Genomic DNA, 15,214 nt, shown 5'->3' with positions numbered 1-15,214 from the left:
TAGGCAGTCCTTTATGAATACACAACAACATCAACCAATCAAGGGGTCTTTACTTGACAAACTAAACCACCGCCCACCATCACATCAATCTATAGGCAAACAAGCGAGCTAAATTTAATTCAAACCGCTCTCATTCATTTCGCTAACCGCAGTGAGTTCCATTCCACCATTCAATGGAACATTCGCTCTCTGACTGTGCGGGAAACCCACCATGAAAGCAGGCCCACCTGTTGTAAGTACTGGTTGCTTCCACCGCAACCCAATCCAAAAGAAGCTCTGTGGCTTACATGCACGTACTACACCACAAGTTGAGAACCCGGCAAAATGTTTTCTATAAATAAACTAACGGAAATGAAGGGTGTCTTTCTTGCTGGTCCTACCGTCTGGTAGCACACTACTGTTGCTTCTTCCTGATGTATGAAAGCCGGAAATGATCACAGTAACTGGTCCCCCCATGTTCATGAATCATTTTGAGACCTGTATGGGCAAACCAATGCTATTAAAAGTGCATAGGTACTGTCTCCCATAGGATGATGAAATGAGTACAGTCTCAGCCTGTCTCAGCCAGCGAGATAAACACGTCTCGAGTGCTTATTTTCTTCTCGACAGCAATCAGGAGAATCTGATCGTGGGATTATGAATGCATGAATAAATATTTCGCTACGTCTTGTTATACACCCATTATAAAGTAAAATGACGTGCTTTCTCAGTAGAATGGTTGAGCCTAAACATGCAGAACAATATAAGATGTTACCATTTCGCTTTCCTTACTGAAAAAAATCCAATTTTCAAACGAAGATGTTTCGTTATAATTTCTATTTTTTCTCACCATTCAATAAAGGAAAAGTAATTAAAATGTGGATTTTTGATAAGACCTTTTTTAATTAACTGCCAAAACTGCCACTTTGAGAGAGCAGGGAAGAAAATTCCGAAAATTGCATTGATCATCATTTTTTTACAAATACGATTATTTATTTGATTTCGGTAAATCCGTTCGTGCATCGCAAGCACGGACATCACATTCGTGAAACTTACGAATATGGCCAGTGTTGCCACATTAACAGATTTATCTTGATTTCAAAGATTTTTGTCAATTTTTTCAAAGATATCTATAATGATATCAAAGTTTTTTTAGAAAATCCAAGATTTTGAAGATTAAAGACAATTCTGGAACACAGTCTTACAATCTTACATATTTTTTTGTCTTTATTTGAGAGGCTTTCAGCCCTTTCTGCTCACCTCTTAAGATGAAAGATTATATTGAATATGGCGAAATGATGTTGAAACCTATGAGTTTTATTCCAGAAACAGCTCACAAAATACTTTTATATGCTTCTCAATTAAAAAACATAATACCAATTTTGTGAATCATTTTGAAATGGAATTTAATAATTTTAATCGTGAACACTTTAATGCAGTCATTGGATTAAGAAAACATGCAGTCAGAAAAACGTTCATTATCCATTGAGTTGAAGAAAACTCAAATTATTTCCAAGCTAAACAACAAAATAGATTAACCATATGACGCATTTGGGTAAGTTGAAAGAAGGTAGAACCCTCCACCTTCTGTTGGAGCATGGAACTGGAGTTAAACCACTACACAATGTTCGATTACTGGAGGGGAGGTTCTTAGAACCTTTGCGGTAGCCCGTCTGCCTCGGTGAGCGGGGCCCGTGTTGGAGTGCCCGGGAGTCCATCCCGAGTAGACGAAAATAGCTCAAAATAAGATATGGACATGATTGATATAAGAGATAAAAGATCAGACGACAATATCAATATTTTGAACTAAAATATCATGAGGAGATCAAGTTATGCTATATCATGTGCAATTAGTTTTTTCCATAGCATATGTTGATATTTAAATTATATTTCGGTGCTAATTTTTGATATTGTTGCCTGTTATATTATCTCTTACATCAATCAATTCCATATCATGTTTAATTATTCTGTTCATGGCTTTTACCCGGGATGTTGGCGACTAAATTTGATGGTACACCCCTCCGTCATTAAGAGGACATCAGCCAGGGTACCACGGATGCTGGAAGAAACCCGTAGTTTGAATGGAACGTCATATTTCGGACACTCGCAGATCACATGTTCAGAGGAGTTTAACATCTCGCTGTTTTCACAAACGATCCGGAATAGACCATCGCTAAAGTTGTGTGAAGAGCGGCGTGGCCGGTACGGAGACGGGAAATGGTCTGTTGATTGTTGTGGTTGGGCATATTGATCCAGGATGATGTTGTCCCCCTTGCTTCGCGAAGTTGTGTTAATTTTTATTATAACAGCTTTGCTACGTCGCAGCGTGCGTGAAATAATAAAAATGACGGTTGTGCATTGCCCTTAAAAAACGTGAGTGACATTAGTTTTGGATTCCGGGAAGCTTGTCCTTATAGATCAGCGGCAGTCCCCAGGGGGTACCTCGGACAAAGATACGTAATGACGGATATTTTACACACAATTCCAATCGAAACTTATTGATAAAGTTTTGATAAATGTGTGGTGTGTGTGTTTTTATTTCAAAACTTTGTCTTGTGCATTATATGCATGGCGATCACTAAATTGAAGCCAATTGAATCCATAACCAGCACATCGTATGAAGGGCTGCAGGACAAGATACCAAAAGGACAAAACGTCGAATTGACAAATGAATCATTTGTTTGAGAAATATATCCATTTTACACAATTTCGAGAAAACAACGAAAAACTGTTTTTGAACAAATTGGCATCAAAACTTTCGATTTCTTCGATACAGATCAATAGTTTTTGGTAAAACTCAACACCATGGGAAACTTCTGGTTTTTGAACTTTATTCACGTATTTTTTTGTGGATTATCTTTTAAAGGCACTTCTAATTCGAAAACTGCAAGCAGAACTCAATAATTAGTCTTCAAAGTGCCTGTACATATGTTCCTCAAACAAACAAAAAAACACATTTCCGATCAAAAATTTTGTTTTCGTAATTTTTGCCAGAATTCGTATTTTTGGAACAGGATTCAGAATATATGAAAATTTCATTTTGGCAAAAATAATGACGCATACGCAGTTTTTCAAACAAACGGTTCAAACTTTAAAAATGTAATAATATGTAAAGAATCTACTTCTGAATGGGAAGAGGTGAGCCAGCCTAGGGCTTCAAACCTCTATAATAAAGATATAAAAAAAAACTTTTGAACTGAAATCTAGACTCTAAAGGTTTCATTTGAAAGGCATGAAGGTTTTTTAAGTAGATCAGAAGCCCCCATTCAAGAGGCTGGGAAGCCTCCTTTCAAGAGGCTCGGAAGCCTCTTTTCAAGAGGCTCGGAAGCCTCCTTTCAAGAGGCTCGGAAGCCTTCTTTCAAGAGGCCTCGGAAGCCTCCTTTCAAGAGGCTCGGAAGACTCCTTTCAAGAGGCTCGGAAAAACGAAAGCCTCCTTCCAAGAGGCTCGGTAGCCTCCTTCCAAGAGGCTCGGTAGCCTCCTTCCAAGAGGCTCGGTAGCCTCCTTCCAAGAGGCTCGGGAAGCTTCCTTCCAAGAGACTTGGAAGCCTCCTTCCAAGAGGCTTGGAAGCCTCCTTCCAAGAGACTTGAAAGCCTCCTTCCAAGAGGCTCGGAAGCCTCCTTCCAAGAGGCTCGGAAGCCTCCTTCCAAGAGGCTCGGAAGCCTCCTTCCAAAAGGCTCGGAAGCCTCCTTCCAAGAGGCTCGGAAGCCTCCTTCCAAGAGGCTCGGAAGCCTCCTTCCAAGAGGCTCGGAAGCCTCCTTCCAAGAGGCTCGGAAGCCTCCTTCCAAGAGGCTCGGAAGCCTCCTTCCAAGAGGCCCGGAAGCCTCCTTCCAAGAGGCTCGGAAGCCTCCTTCCAAGAGGCTCGGAAGCCTCCTTCCAAGAGGCTCGGAAGCCTCCTTCCAAGAGGCTCGGAAGCCTCCTTCCAAGAGGCTCGGAAGCCTCATTTCCAGAGGCTCGGAAGCCTCATTTCCAGAGGCTCGGAAGTCTCCAATAATTATAAAAGCCATAAACGATGATGAATTGGAAAGTTTTTCGAAAAAATAACCCTTTTTCAAGAGGCTCGAAAGCCTTCTCTTAAGAGGCTCAAAATCCAGCCTTCTTTTAAAATGATAAATTGGAAAGTTTCACGAAATAATGAAAATTTCAGCCATCTTTGTGGAGAGCCATATACCCGATTAGTTTTGAGGTCTATTTTCCATATATCTTAAGAGTTACGGCTAATGTTATTCACTATTAAAAAGGGGGTACCTCAATTAATTCAAAAGTTGGAAGGGGTACTTCTCAAGAAACAGTTTGGGAACCGCTGTTATAAATCATCCCGTCGGTAGCGGTCTCATTTGTATTAGTGATGGCCTTTGATTGCGGTAGAAAATTCATTCGACGCGGTAGCGTTTGTAGCTATTTGGCGGTAGGAAGTTTGATTTCGCCGGGAATCGCACTCAGCCACTTTCAGCATGGTCTTACTTTGTAGCCACTTTGTAGCACCGCACGGCTAAGGAAGGCCCCAACAGATAACACTGATATTTTCTTGAAAGATAAGTTAGGCTTGCGAAGCAAAGAAGTAGAACCATTCCTTCTGCCGAGCTCCCAATTGAAATGGAGGAGAAGATTAATAACTTGGGAACAAATCTCTGTTCACTGGCAGAAAAGTAGATATTTAGACTTGCTCCTAGGGGAACTGCTCCTGGAATTCATCTCATGGTTCCGATATTCATCCCATCACAAACAAAGCAATGGAAAGCAATTTGATTTGTTTCTTATTTTTGTGATTTTTTCAGCAGTGAGCACGCGTGTAGACAAAAATAAGCGACAAAATTGGTGCTGTATTTCTTTGTTTCGCAATGAGATAAATATATGTTCAGTGAGATGGAGATCGGAACAGTTCCCCTATACCGTCGCATGCTAGAAGGGATTCATCTACGAAGAATTTTCATCTTATAGGTACTATTGCTAATGTCACTAGACCAAATCAAGACAAAATTTTCAAAACGACTTATCTGCTTTTGTAAACAAAGATTCAAACGACGATTTGACGAATCTGATAGCTCTTCCACGCAAACCAACACCATCAACAGGTAGCGGAAGCCTTCACCTACCTATTGATGGTGTTAGTTTGCGTGGGAGAGCTATCAGATTCGTAAAATCGTCGTTTGAACCTTTGTTTACAAAAGCAGATAAGTCGTTTTAAAAATTTTGTCTTGAAATGCGTGAATAGAGCAACATTAGGGTGATACCAATATTTAAAAAAGTATGTTTCTCCCCGCTTGGTTTTTTATGCCCAAAAATAATAAATTGAGTAAGCAACAATAAAATTTATGGAAAATTTTGAAGATTTTCAAATTATTTTAAACAATTCTAGAATATTTTACCTATAACCTTTAACATTAGAAAATCATTTTAATTAAATATTTGTGACGGTTTTATTTGGTTACATGAAAAAAGTATTGTGTGATTCAAATTTCTACTCTCCGCACTGCACTATGGTCCAGGATACAGATTTACGCGTAAAGATGGATTTTACGCCAAAACTATATTTTTTAGAAAAACCTGTTGTTCTACAAAATTGTTCGAAATAGTAAGGCGGTTCTACCAAAAAATAGGGTGGCCCATCATATGAAATAAGTTAGAAGATATTTTTTTTATTTCTCGGAATATTGACATGTTATGTTCTACAAAGTTGTAGCGTAGCTTATTCTAATCAATTTTGCCCAGAAAACTTTTTCTGTACCTCTTAAGTTGGCTGATTTAGAGCAATTTTATCTAATTGGATTAGGGTGTACCTCAAAAAACTGTATTTTTGATCTACTGTTTTTGTTTTACATTTCTCGAAAAAGTAAAATTGCTCTAAATCAGCCAACTTAAGAGCTACAGAAAAAGTTTTTTTGGCAAAATTGATTGGAATAAGTTGCGCCACAACTTTGTAGAACATAACATGTCAATATTCTGAGAAATAAAAAAAATATTTTCTATTTTTTTTATATGATGGGCCACCCTATTTTTTGGTAGAACCTGGCCTTACTATTTCGAACAATTTTGTAGAACAACAGGTTTTTCTAAAAAATATAGTTTTGGCGTAAAATTCATCTTTCCGCGTAAATCTGTATCCTGGACCATAGTGCACTGTTTAATGAGCAAAGATTCATTTGTTTTCCTATAGTTGTGGACTATTCCTAATGAACCACGAATTGCATCGTTAAATCCACAGACACACAGACAAATCGAGATTATTTCATTGTTCATTAATTTTCCGGTTGATTCAAACTATCACTAGTTGCATGATTGTTCATCCATGGCGCGCGAATTAACCGAATTTGTTCTTTTCAACCATAAGAAATTTATCTCATGAGTTTAAGGCTTCGCCACGCCATCTCTGAAAACTTCATATTGCCAATACTTCATCTTTTTAAATTGATAAATTAGACTGTTGATAATATATCAGTTGATATTATCGAATCAGTATTACTAGAAGGAGATAATTTAATTACATAGGAAGATATTAACATTATACCAGGATGATTTGTTTGTGCCATTCGGCTATCTTACTATCTTCTTTAATACAAATTACCCTGTTAATGTTCTTTCGATGGGGTTCTTCTTCCGTCATCCAATAAAGTAAAAGTGGAGTCGATAATGTAAGCAGAAGGATGCCTTCAACGCCCCTCTACATGTGCGGTTATGTCTGCCACGCGAGAGGCTTCTCCGGGAAAAAAAGGAATCCACCCGAACGACTAACATGCAGCTAGTAGGTAGAGTGGGTGCCAAGAAAGCCGACTGACGCCTGCCACTGGGGGAGGAGATGGAAAAGCCAAAGACGGAGTAGGAATATCGGGAACTAAGACAGATGAGACGAGGAAATATGATTCTTTCGCCCACATTCACTGGGTCGATCCCAAACAACACTCTATTACTCTGTCGAGTGTTCGGCGTGCTATCGTAAGAAAACCACCGAACCGATGGTGTGGTAGAAGCTATTCGTCAGTGCGGTCGTTCGAGGGTGCCAAGAGGAAGCGAACGTTGGAAGCCAGGAAGGAAAACTCATTTGAATGTCAAAGTAAACACTTCACCCATCCAGTCATAAATAAATTGATTTTCTCCGTTTCGTTCTTCATCTCCTCGTAACGTCACCCAGCTATGATGCACACTGTCGCAGAACTATGGTAACCATTTTGAGAAAAGCTTCCAGGAGATCCGGTGCCTTTGGAAACCAGCTACTGTTCCCAATAAATATAAGCAGTACCTTTTTCGAAGGCGAGATTGAACTGAGGAAACCACAATCAATTGATAGGTAGACATCACATATGATATCTTTCGTTGTCAGGGTACAACAATTGTGTCGCGAAGACATTGCTTTCAATTTTTTACTTTTCGAATTATTGGGTTCTGTCCCATTGTGCCACAACACATAATACTAACTGTGGTGGAGGCAGCTTTTGTTAGACATACATAAATGCGCTTGCCTTGTGACGGTAAGATTGCAAGGCCAAAAACCTCCAGCCATGTGCTGTGGAAGGCCTTGAAAAAATGACATTAAAGAGGGGAAGATAAATTTGAATGATCACTTTGGTCAGTTCCGTTTTTGTAAGACTTTGAAGAGTATGCTATTTTTGGAGCTTGTCAGATGGAAGGAGTGGACTGACGCGATTTTGACAGTTGGAGTGAAGCATCATTCGATTTATGTAAACCGAGGGGATTTTTGAATGCAGTAATCCGAAGAAGCAAGCACTATGAGTTCTACTGTCTATCCTTCCTTCACCTCTTCTCCAATAGCCTTCCTTTTGAACCTTGGTCAGCTTTTCATTTTAGTATTTTACGGTGGTTTTACTTCCAAGTTACGGTGAAGATAGACGTGGCCAGGCGTAGTAGTCCTCATGATTTTGTAATTTTTATCCTAAATTTAAATCAAGGACCACACCCACCTTGATTGCTGATAGCAATCTGGAAAGAGATTACTAGTGTCCAATCTACGAAGTACATCGTAACTATATGCTATTTCCAGTCAAGAGAGATTTCCACCAGTAATCATTCTATACCGGATCGACAATGAAGCTAACCTTTTCCAGATTGGCATTCTTTCCTGGTCAAATTGATCAACTCTTAGTATGTACATACACAGCTGATCCCATGATAGTGCCGTTCTTCTGTACGCAAGATCTCCTAATAGCGCTTTCGAGTGCAATGTTGAACAATAAATTCGAAAGTGCATCACCCTGCTTCAAATCCGTCTAAGGTCACAAACGAGGTTGACACTTCGTCTGCAATCCGAATATTTGATTTCGAGCCATCTAGCGTCCTTTGTTTTGACATGATGGCCAATTATCAAAAAAAAATCCTAATCATGTTCTTTGTAGAAATATCAACGAAAGAATTCATCTGAAATTCATTGGCCTAAATAGAATCAATGTTCATTAACGTAAATTGACGGCAGCTAAAAAATTTCAATTCCCCTCAAGAACTCCGAAGTTTTAATATTAGATTCAGAATACGACGTAAACAAACAATAGTTACGCAACAGCTAATGTCAAAGGTGGTTGGGTGATGGTTTGCCTTAAATTTTCAAACCCCTTATACATGGTATACATATTTGGGCACAAGTAAATCATAATATCTCAATTTTTTTTTAATCTTCAGAGGTGGTGAAGGAATTCTTGATGAATTTCCTTGAGCTTCTGAAAGAATATTTAGACCAAGATGAATACACCAATAGGTATTCCAATCTGCCAAATTCACGATTCAGCCATCTTGGATTATAATATGGGAGAGCCAGCCGGTTTGTTTTCTTTTCGCACTAAAAATGAGTTCCCCCAAACCCCCCCGCCTTCTTCTCTTCCACAAACTTGACAGATTGGAGCACCTAGTACTGTATTCATCTTGATTCAGACCTATCATGGGAAAGAGAAACTTCATACGAGCTGTTTCGAAAAATCCTTTATGAAACAACTATCTACCTGAGCACCTTTGGAATGAATCTGCTATATTATTGGGAAGGTGAGATAAATTAAACTCCCACTCAGTTCGACCTAAAATTAATGTTCTTTTCTCAGAATCCCTCTCAACTTTGGCTGCTGATAAGCTTTTCATATCACCCGCGTCGTTGTTGTTGCTTGGGTTGTTAACGAAAAATCCCGCTTTATGGATAATGCGCAAAAGCAGTGTTTGCGTGTCATCTTTTCATCATTCGTTGGAGATAACGCAACGTTGAGTGCAATGCTCGAACAACACTTGAAAGTCAACAAAGCATATTGCGGGCACATTATCACAGGACGCCTTAATTGAAAATGAAGAAAGTGTTCCTTTGGAAAATGTTGCGTCTCACGAAGTATCTTTTCTCTTTACTGAGACCGCATTTCACAACTGGTGGATTGCCGCTTCGCATTTTAGTAGCGGGGGCCGTGACGAAATCACCTCCCGGAATGAGATAAAAAATTCTTATTTCTACTGCAGTTAAAATTACTTCACACAGTGATAAATTGTAATCCAAGAAGCTACTCAACCCTGAAAAATGAACCAGAACTACAGATAAGTAAACACCTTTTCAAAAGAAAAATCTATGCCACCATTACAAATTAAGATTTTTGAAAAAAAATCTCAATTTTGGATTGAAATGTTTAACCTCCTGACATGTTTTAACTCTCTAACGCTTTTAAACGGGCTACTTTGATTATTTTTCTGTAATTTCCAATTGTTCACATTTTAAAATGTTTTTGATGTAGATCAGTAATATAAACCTCAATACATTTTAAAATGTGGTTTAAAGCTAATTTTCAAATTTTTACACATTTATAAAATAATAATGAAAATTGAGTAGTTTGTTGATCCTCCGTGTTTTCGCTCGTGTACCTTTGAAGAGTAAAATATTTGTAGTTCAGTATTTTTCCACAATATTTTCAATAGAAGGCTATAGTGGTGAATGTTATACTCTAAAATATTCGTCCAACTACTTTACATAAAAAATAAAATTCAACCCTGAAAATTTTAAAATGTCAATAAGTCAGTATTGAATGAGAATTTTTCAACTCTAAATATGTTGCAAAATAATTAAAGATGAATAGATTCGAGAAACTGTTTTATTGGACAAAAACATCGAAAAACAAAATTCTAAAAAATTAAAATGTGAAGTTGATTGAAACGTATTCAGACCGTTTTTAGAAAGCAGCATAGTGATTTTGAGCGAAATCGAAAATTTAGGTTATAGAGTTGGGCCCTCCAGTTCTTTTCTTACAGCTGAAAGTATTACCTGTAATAAGTTTATCCAGTTTCACTTGATTTAAATAAATCATATAAACTGTGCTAATCGCCTACAAATTGAAATTAGTCCGAAGAAAAAACGCGAGGTGAGGGCTTGGACGGCCATTGTGACAGATATTTTGGACCCTGTTTTCATAAGGAAAACTAAACTAGCTTCGCCACTTTAATTTAGCTTCACTCCTTCTTTTCCTCCCACTTTCTTAATAGCTAGCTTATCTTAACCACTATTCCTTTTTCTCCTTCTCCTCGTTGCTTCTCTCCTGCTTCGGACCCGTTGAGGCGCTTCAACCACGTCTGGTCACGCTCCACGAACACTTTGAATCAAGGATGTTATCGATCATTTAGTAATTTGCGTTCGATCATTTAGTAGTTTGTCAATATCTCTTTCCAGAAGCTGAATTTCAAAATATGTTATATGGTTGACTTCTAGTGCGAAGGTTTTGCTACAACTCTATCTAATGGTTCGTTGTTAGAATTCAACTAGTAACGGAGATATAGCGCTAGTTACAGTAACTAGAACTAAATGATTGGAATTTTGTTATCATTTAGTCTAAGTTACTGAAACTGTAGCTATAACTCCGTTACGAGTGAAATTCATACAACGAATCACTAGGCAAAGTTGTAGAACAACCTTCGCTCTAGAAGCCCACGCTTTTTGAAATTCAGCTTCTGGAATAAGTTATTAACGAACTACTAAATGATCGAACACAAATTACTAAATGATCGATAACATCCTTGCTTTGAATACTAAATCTCATTTACACATACATGAGCATGAGCATGAGATGACCGTACAATTCGTAGTTGCTACTCCATGATTGACCAGAACTAGCGGAGTTGCACAGGGAACCAACAGATGAGCCATCGGATTAGCACTCCATCCTCAATGTGCACGTTCCGAGAGCTCAACTTGTAACGGGTCAATACCGGCGCCTGCCACGTCCTCACGATCATCTAGGGAAGGGAAGGAATGTTGGTGTAACAACTGTTGTTTTAAGGACAGACGAATCGTCTGCATCTCTACTAACAAGCTCACGGAGTATTTTTTCGTGATCAACAGCCACGGATTCGGGAACACAGTCACGTTTTCTGGAACGTTCTGGAAAACGTGACTAGTGTTCCTGAATCCATGCATTAAGTCACGGTGTATTTTTCCTGGTTAACGTGTAGGAAGATGAAGTGTCATTACTTAGAACAGGATTCACCTTGGTAAGTGATATAATCCAAGTAACTAGCATGTTAATGTTGACGCGAGAACAAAGTATAGATCAGTTACGACATATTTTGTTGTGTTCTTGTTCGCCCAACGTAAGGGCAGACTACAAACCGCTCCGATAAAGCCATTGTTAATTTATGTTTTAACCTTCCCGATCATCAATTATCGCACGCAAAAAAAAATGTTCATGAATTCGTGAACTAATAAGTTCACGGTGTATTTTTTCGTGAACAACAGCCTCTGATTCGGGAACACAGACACGTTTTCTGGAACGGTCTAGAAAACGTGACTGGTGTTCCCGAATTCATGAATTAAATCATGGTGTATTTTTGCTGGTTCACGAATTCGGGAACGCCTCTTTTTTTGCGTGCGTGATTAGACTGATTCAAATTTTGACTTTTTCGCTCCCCTATGCTTAAACGATGACATTTGATGTTTTATTAACCCTCCTAAATTTTTAGCTAATTTGGATGTAACTAGACTGAGCACGCGCAGTTTGAAGTTTGTATGGAAATTAGTATAGGAATTGCCACATAAGTGAAAAACTGTTCCGTGTTGCAACCCATTAACTATTCAAATGTAATCGACACGATGCTTTCATAGAATACTTCCTAAGCGAGAGGCCAGTTGTTGTTGCGAAGCGATTTGACTTTTGTAAGCAAAGTTATTAATGAAACAAAAGTGCTCATTATTGATATTGATGTTATTCTTTTACGTGTTAAATTGAATTTACCACGATTCAGTATTTCTCTAATAACTTATCTTGCAAGCATAGAATCGTTTCGCAACAAAGACGATCAGTTTCATTGCAAAATTTTCTATATTGGCAACATATTTATATGTTTTTAGAGCCTAATGAGCAACGTTGCGGAACGGTTTTCCACAAAAGTGATTGTTTTCATAGTAATTTTCATACAAACTTGAAACTGCGCGTGCTCAGTCTAGTTACATCCAAATTAGCTAAAAATTTAGGAGGATTAATAAAACATCAAATGTCATCGTTTAAGCATAGGGGAGCGAAAAAGTCAAAATTTGAATCACTCTAGTGCGTGATTGTTTTATATTCATCTAACGCGAGGAAAAATAATCAATATCTTAGCGATACACTTGTTTATTTGTACTTTGGGTTGACCAACTAGAATGATTATGAATTACATCTGTGTTTCCAACGTAATTTCGAACAATCATTCGTTCGCGGTGAGTGATTATTTATTAGTGTTTCCGACGGAAACTTTCCGTTAAACTGTGGCGATGTTTTTAGATACTCGGTAGTTATTTTCTCAACTCGAACGCAAACAATCAATCGTTCACGGAAAGCTATTGTCTATGCCTATTCTGAACTAGTCGATTTCTATTCAATAATATAAAGTTAATAATTACGACGATATTACGCGATATTTCAAAACTGTTTAGTTCATTGTTATGAGCTAAACAGTTATTGTTAAATAAAAATTGAGAATTTTTATAACATGCAACCAGGGGACGCACTGTGGTCGGATATCATGAAATCATGGCATTAATAAATAACTCCTTAGGGTTGCCTCATAGAGGTTTGGTGTCTTCCACAAAGTTGTTGCTTGATAAGTAGGCCTAAAAGATATTTTAGTTACTAGATAAAGATTGTCGCTGTCGTCGCTGTCCGGAACATCTTTTGCTGGCGAGGATAGGGAGCTAAATGTCAAAGAAGGAAAATCCATACGATTTGACAGGTATGTACCACACATGTTTCGGACAGCAGAACAAAGGGAACAGTAGCGACAATCTTTATCTAGTAACTAAAATATCTTTTGTAGGCCTTCATATGGTAATAAAAATATAGTACATTCAAAGTTAATTGCCTATATGCCGGGTATTAAGCCACCCTGTGTGGAAATTAATTACTATGGCTGAAACTTGATTATGCATATGTACAACATGTGATAGATTTAGTTCGGAAAAGGTATTGGAGGGTAACCGCCCCTTCGGTGGGGTTTGATCCCACGACCCCAGTTCGCATGACAGGTGGTTTCCCTACTAAGCTACGAAAGACCTGCGTCGTCCATCGCAGCTTAGCGGGTACTGATGAAACCAAATTCCCAGCACCAGGTACCAGCCGATCTCTCGCAATACATTTTCAGAACTAACTCTCTCAAATGTATTTTTGTAAACATGTCAACCAAGTAGGATGAGTATTTAGTATTGTCCGGCTCCTACACACTTGCTTCATCAGCAACGGCGATCAATGAAGTAGGGTTGTGTGAGGTTGTGCCAGTTTGGTCGTCAGATCCCAACCCGACCACACAAGCGAATAGAGATCGCCACTCGAGTTCAGTACATTCAAAGCTGCGATGGACGTCGGAGGTCCTTCGTAGCTTAGTAGGGAAAGCACCTGTCATGCGACTGGGGTCGTGGGATCAAACCCCACCGAAGGGGCGGTTACCCTCCAATACCTTTTCCGAACTAAATCTATCACATGTTGTACATATGCATAATCAAGTTTCAGACATAGTAAATAAAAATATAGTTCGGAATTCTACCGCTAGGGCGGCGCTTCAGCTAACTTCTTATATAAGCATGACAGGATGATGGTGTCTTCTTCAAAGTTTTAGAATTTAGTGTTATAAGCAACTCTTGCGAAGAAACCATCTTTGAAATGGCTTTTGATTCTGAGATAGAATGCCTTTTTTGTATAAAATGTGCTTTTATTCCCAAAATTTGATTGTTTTTTGTCTAATTTTGTATCTATGTTCAATATTTATTTTCGCATAAACTTTCTGTATCCCAGAGAGCAATATATGGTAGGGTCTGACCCGATTTAACCGACAAACAACCTAAAAAATGTCTTAATTATTGTAAAATATTGAAAATATATAGAAAAATCGGTTTATTTTCCCACTCCCTCCACTTCCCACCGAGATTTTATCTCGGAGAGAATCTTTGGTTTGTAAAGAATGAAACGGAGGGGAATTTGGTTGCAGAAACTTGCCATAACTCTCAAACGACCTTTTAGTATTTATTTAACGTTGACATACGAACTGTTTATGCTGAACATAATACGGATACAAAATGTTTTGTACATTAATCATCTAAGAAAGTAATTATCTTTTTTTCAGAACTAGGAGCTGTTTTACAATTTCCGGTGAGGTTTCATGAGAGCCCATTTTCAACGATTTAGATATTGAAGACGAAAATAGAATATGTATCGCCAAATATACTGACACCAGATGGTATTTCTGACGAATCTTATGAAATCCACATTTTCTATTTTTTATGATTTGCACACTCCTTGAATTAGACATAGATTCACGAGCAACGTTAATTAATTTACGTTTTGATATGAACTAGTCAGAACTCGTTAAGAGTATGGTTAAAATCAAACCTTCTTGTTTAGAAATCCGCCCAGAGTGTACTAACATTAACTTCAAGGGAACCAAATCTGTAGTGCCATAAAATGATTTCTAAGCTCAATTCCATACCAATATATTTTAAAATAATACTGCAAAATAACCAAAACGAAGCCAATAAAGTTTATGTGCTCATTATAATATGAATTTTACGGCCTACTTTGATTGAATGACAGGTTTCACATGTGGAACTCAATAAATATTAAGAAACTGTGGAAGATTTACGGAAAATTTCTGCAACCGAATTCGCGTCCGTTACATTCTTCATAACCCAAAGATTCTATCCGAGATAAAATCTAAGCGGGAAGTGGAGGGAGTAGGAAAATAAATCTATTTTTCCTCATTTTTTTGAATATTTTACAAAAATTAAGGCGTTCTCCAAGTTATTTCATG

The 15,214-nt window shown here is 38.1% G+C and overlaps 1 protein-coding gene across 1 annotated transcript in view; it reads right to left on the bottom strand.

Annotated features, from left to right (window-relative positions):
• Positions 1–10,429: 10,429 nt before the first annotated feature.
• The window catches only part of LOC134210006 (uncharacterized), a 46,991-nt gene continuing 42,206 nt past the window's right edge, over positions 10,430–15,214 (bottom strand). The window contains exons 3-4 of the mRNA XM_062686032.1: positions 11,077–11,176; positions 10,430–10,536 (exon numbers count right to left, since the gene is read on the bottom strand). Coding sequence (XP_062542016.1) covers positions 10,430–10,536; positions 11,077–11,176 — 207 coding nt within the window. The remainder of the gene's footprint in view (positions 10,537–11,076; positions 11,177–15,214) is intronic.

The sequence above is a fragment of the Armigeres subalbatus genome, chromosome 2 (genome assembly GCF_024139115.2).
Source record: "Armigeres subalbatus isolate Guangzhou_Male chromosome 2, GZ_Asu_2, whole genome shotgun sequence".
Classification (NCBI taxonomy): domain Eukaryota; kingdom Metazoa; phylum Arthropoda; class Insecta; order Diptera; family Culicidae; genus Armigeres; species Armigeres subalbatus.
Note: the sequence above shows the minus strand (reverse complement) of the source record. Positions and strands in the feature narration are given on the sequence as shown.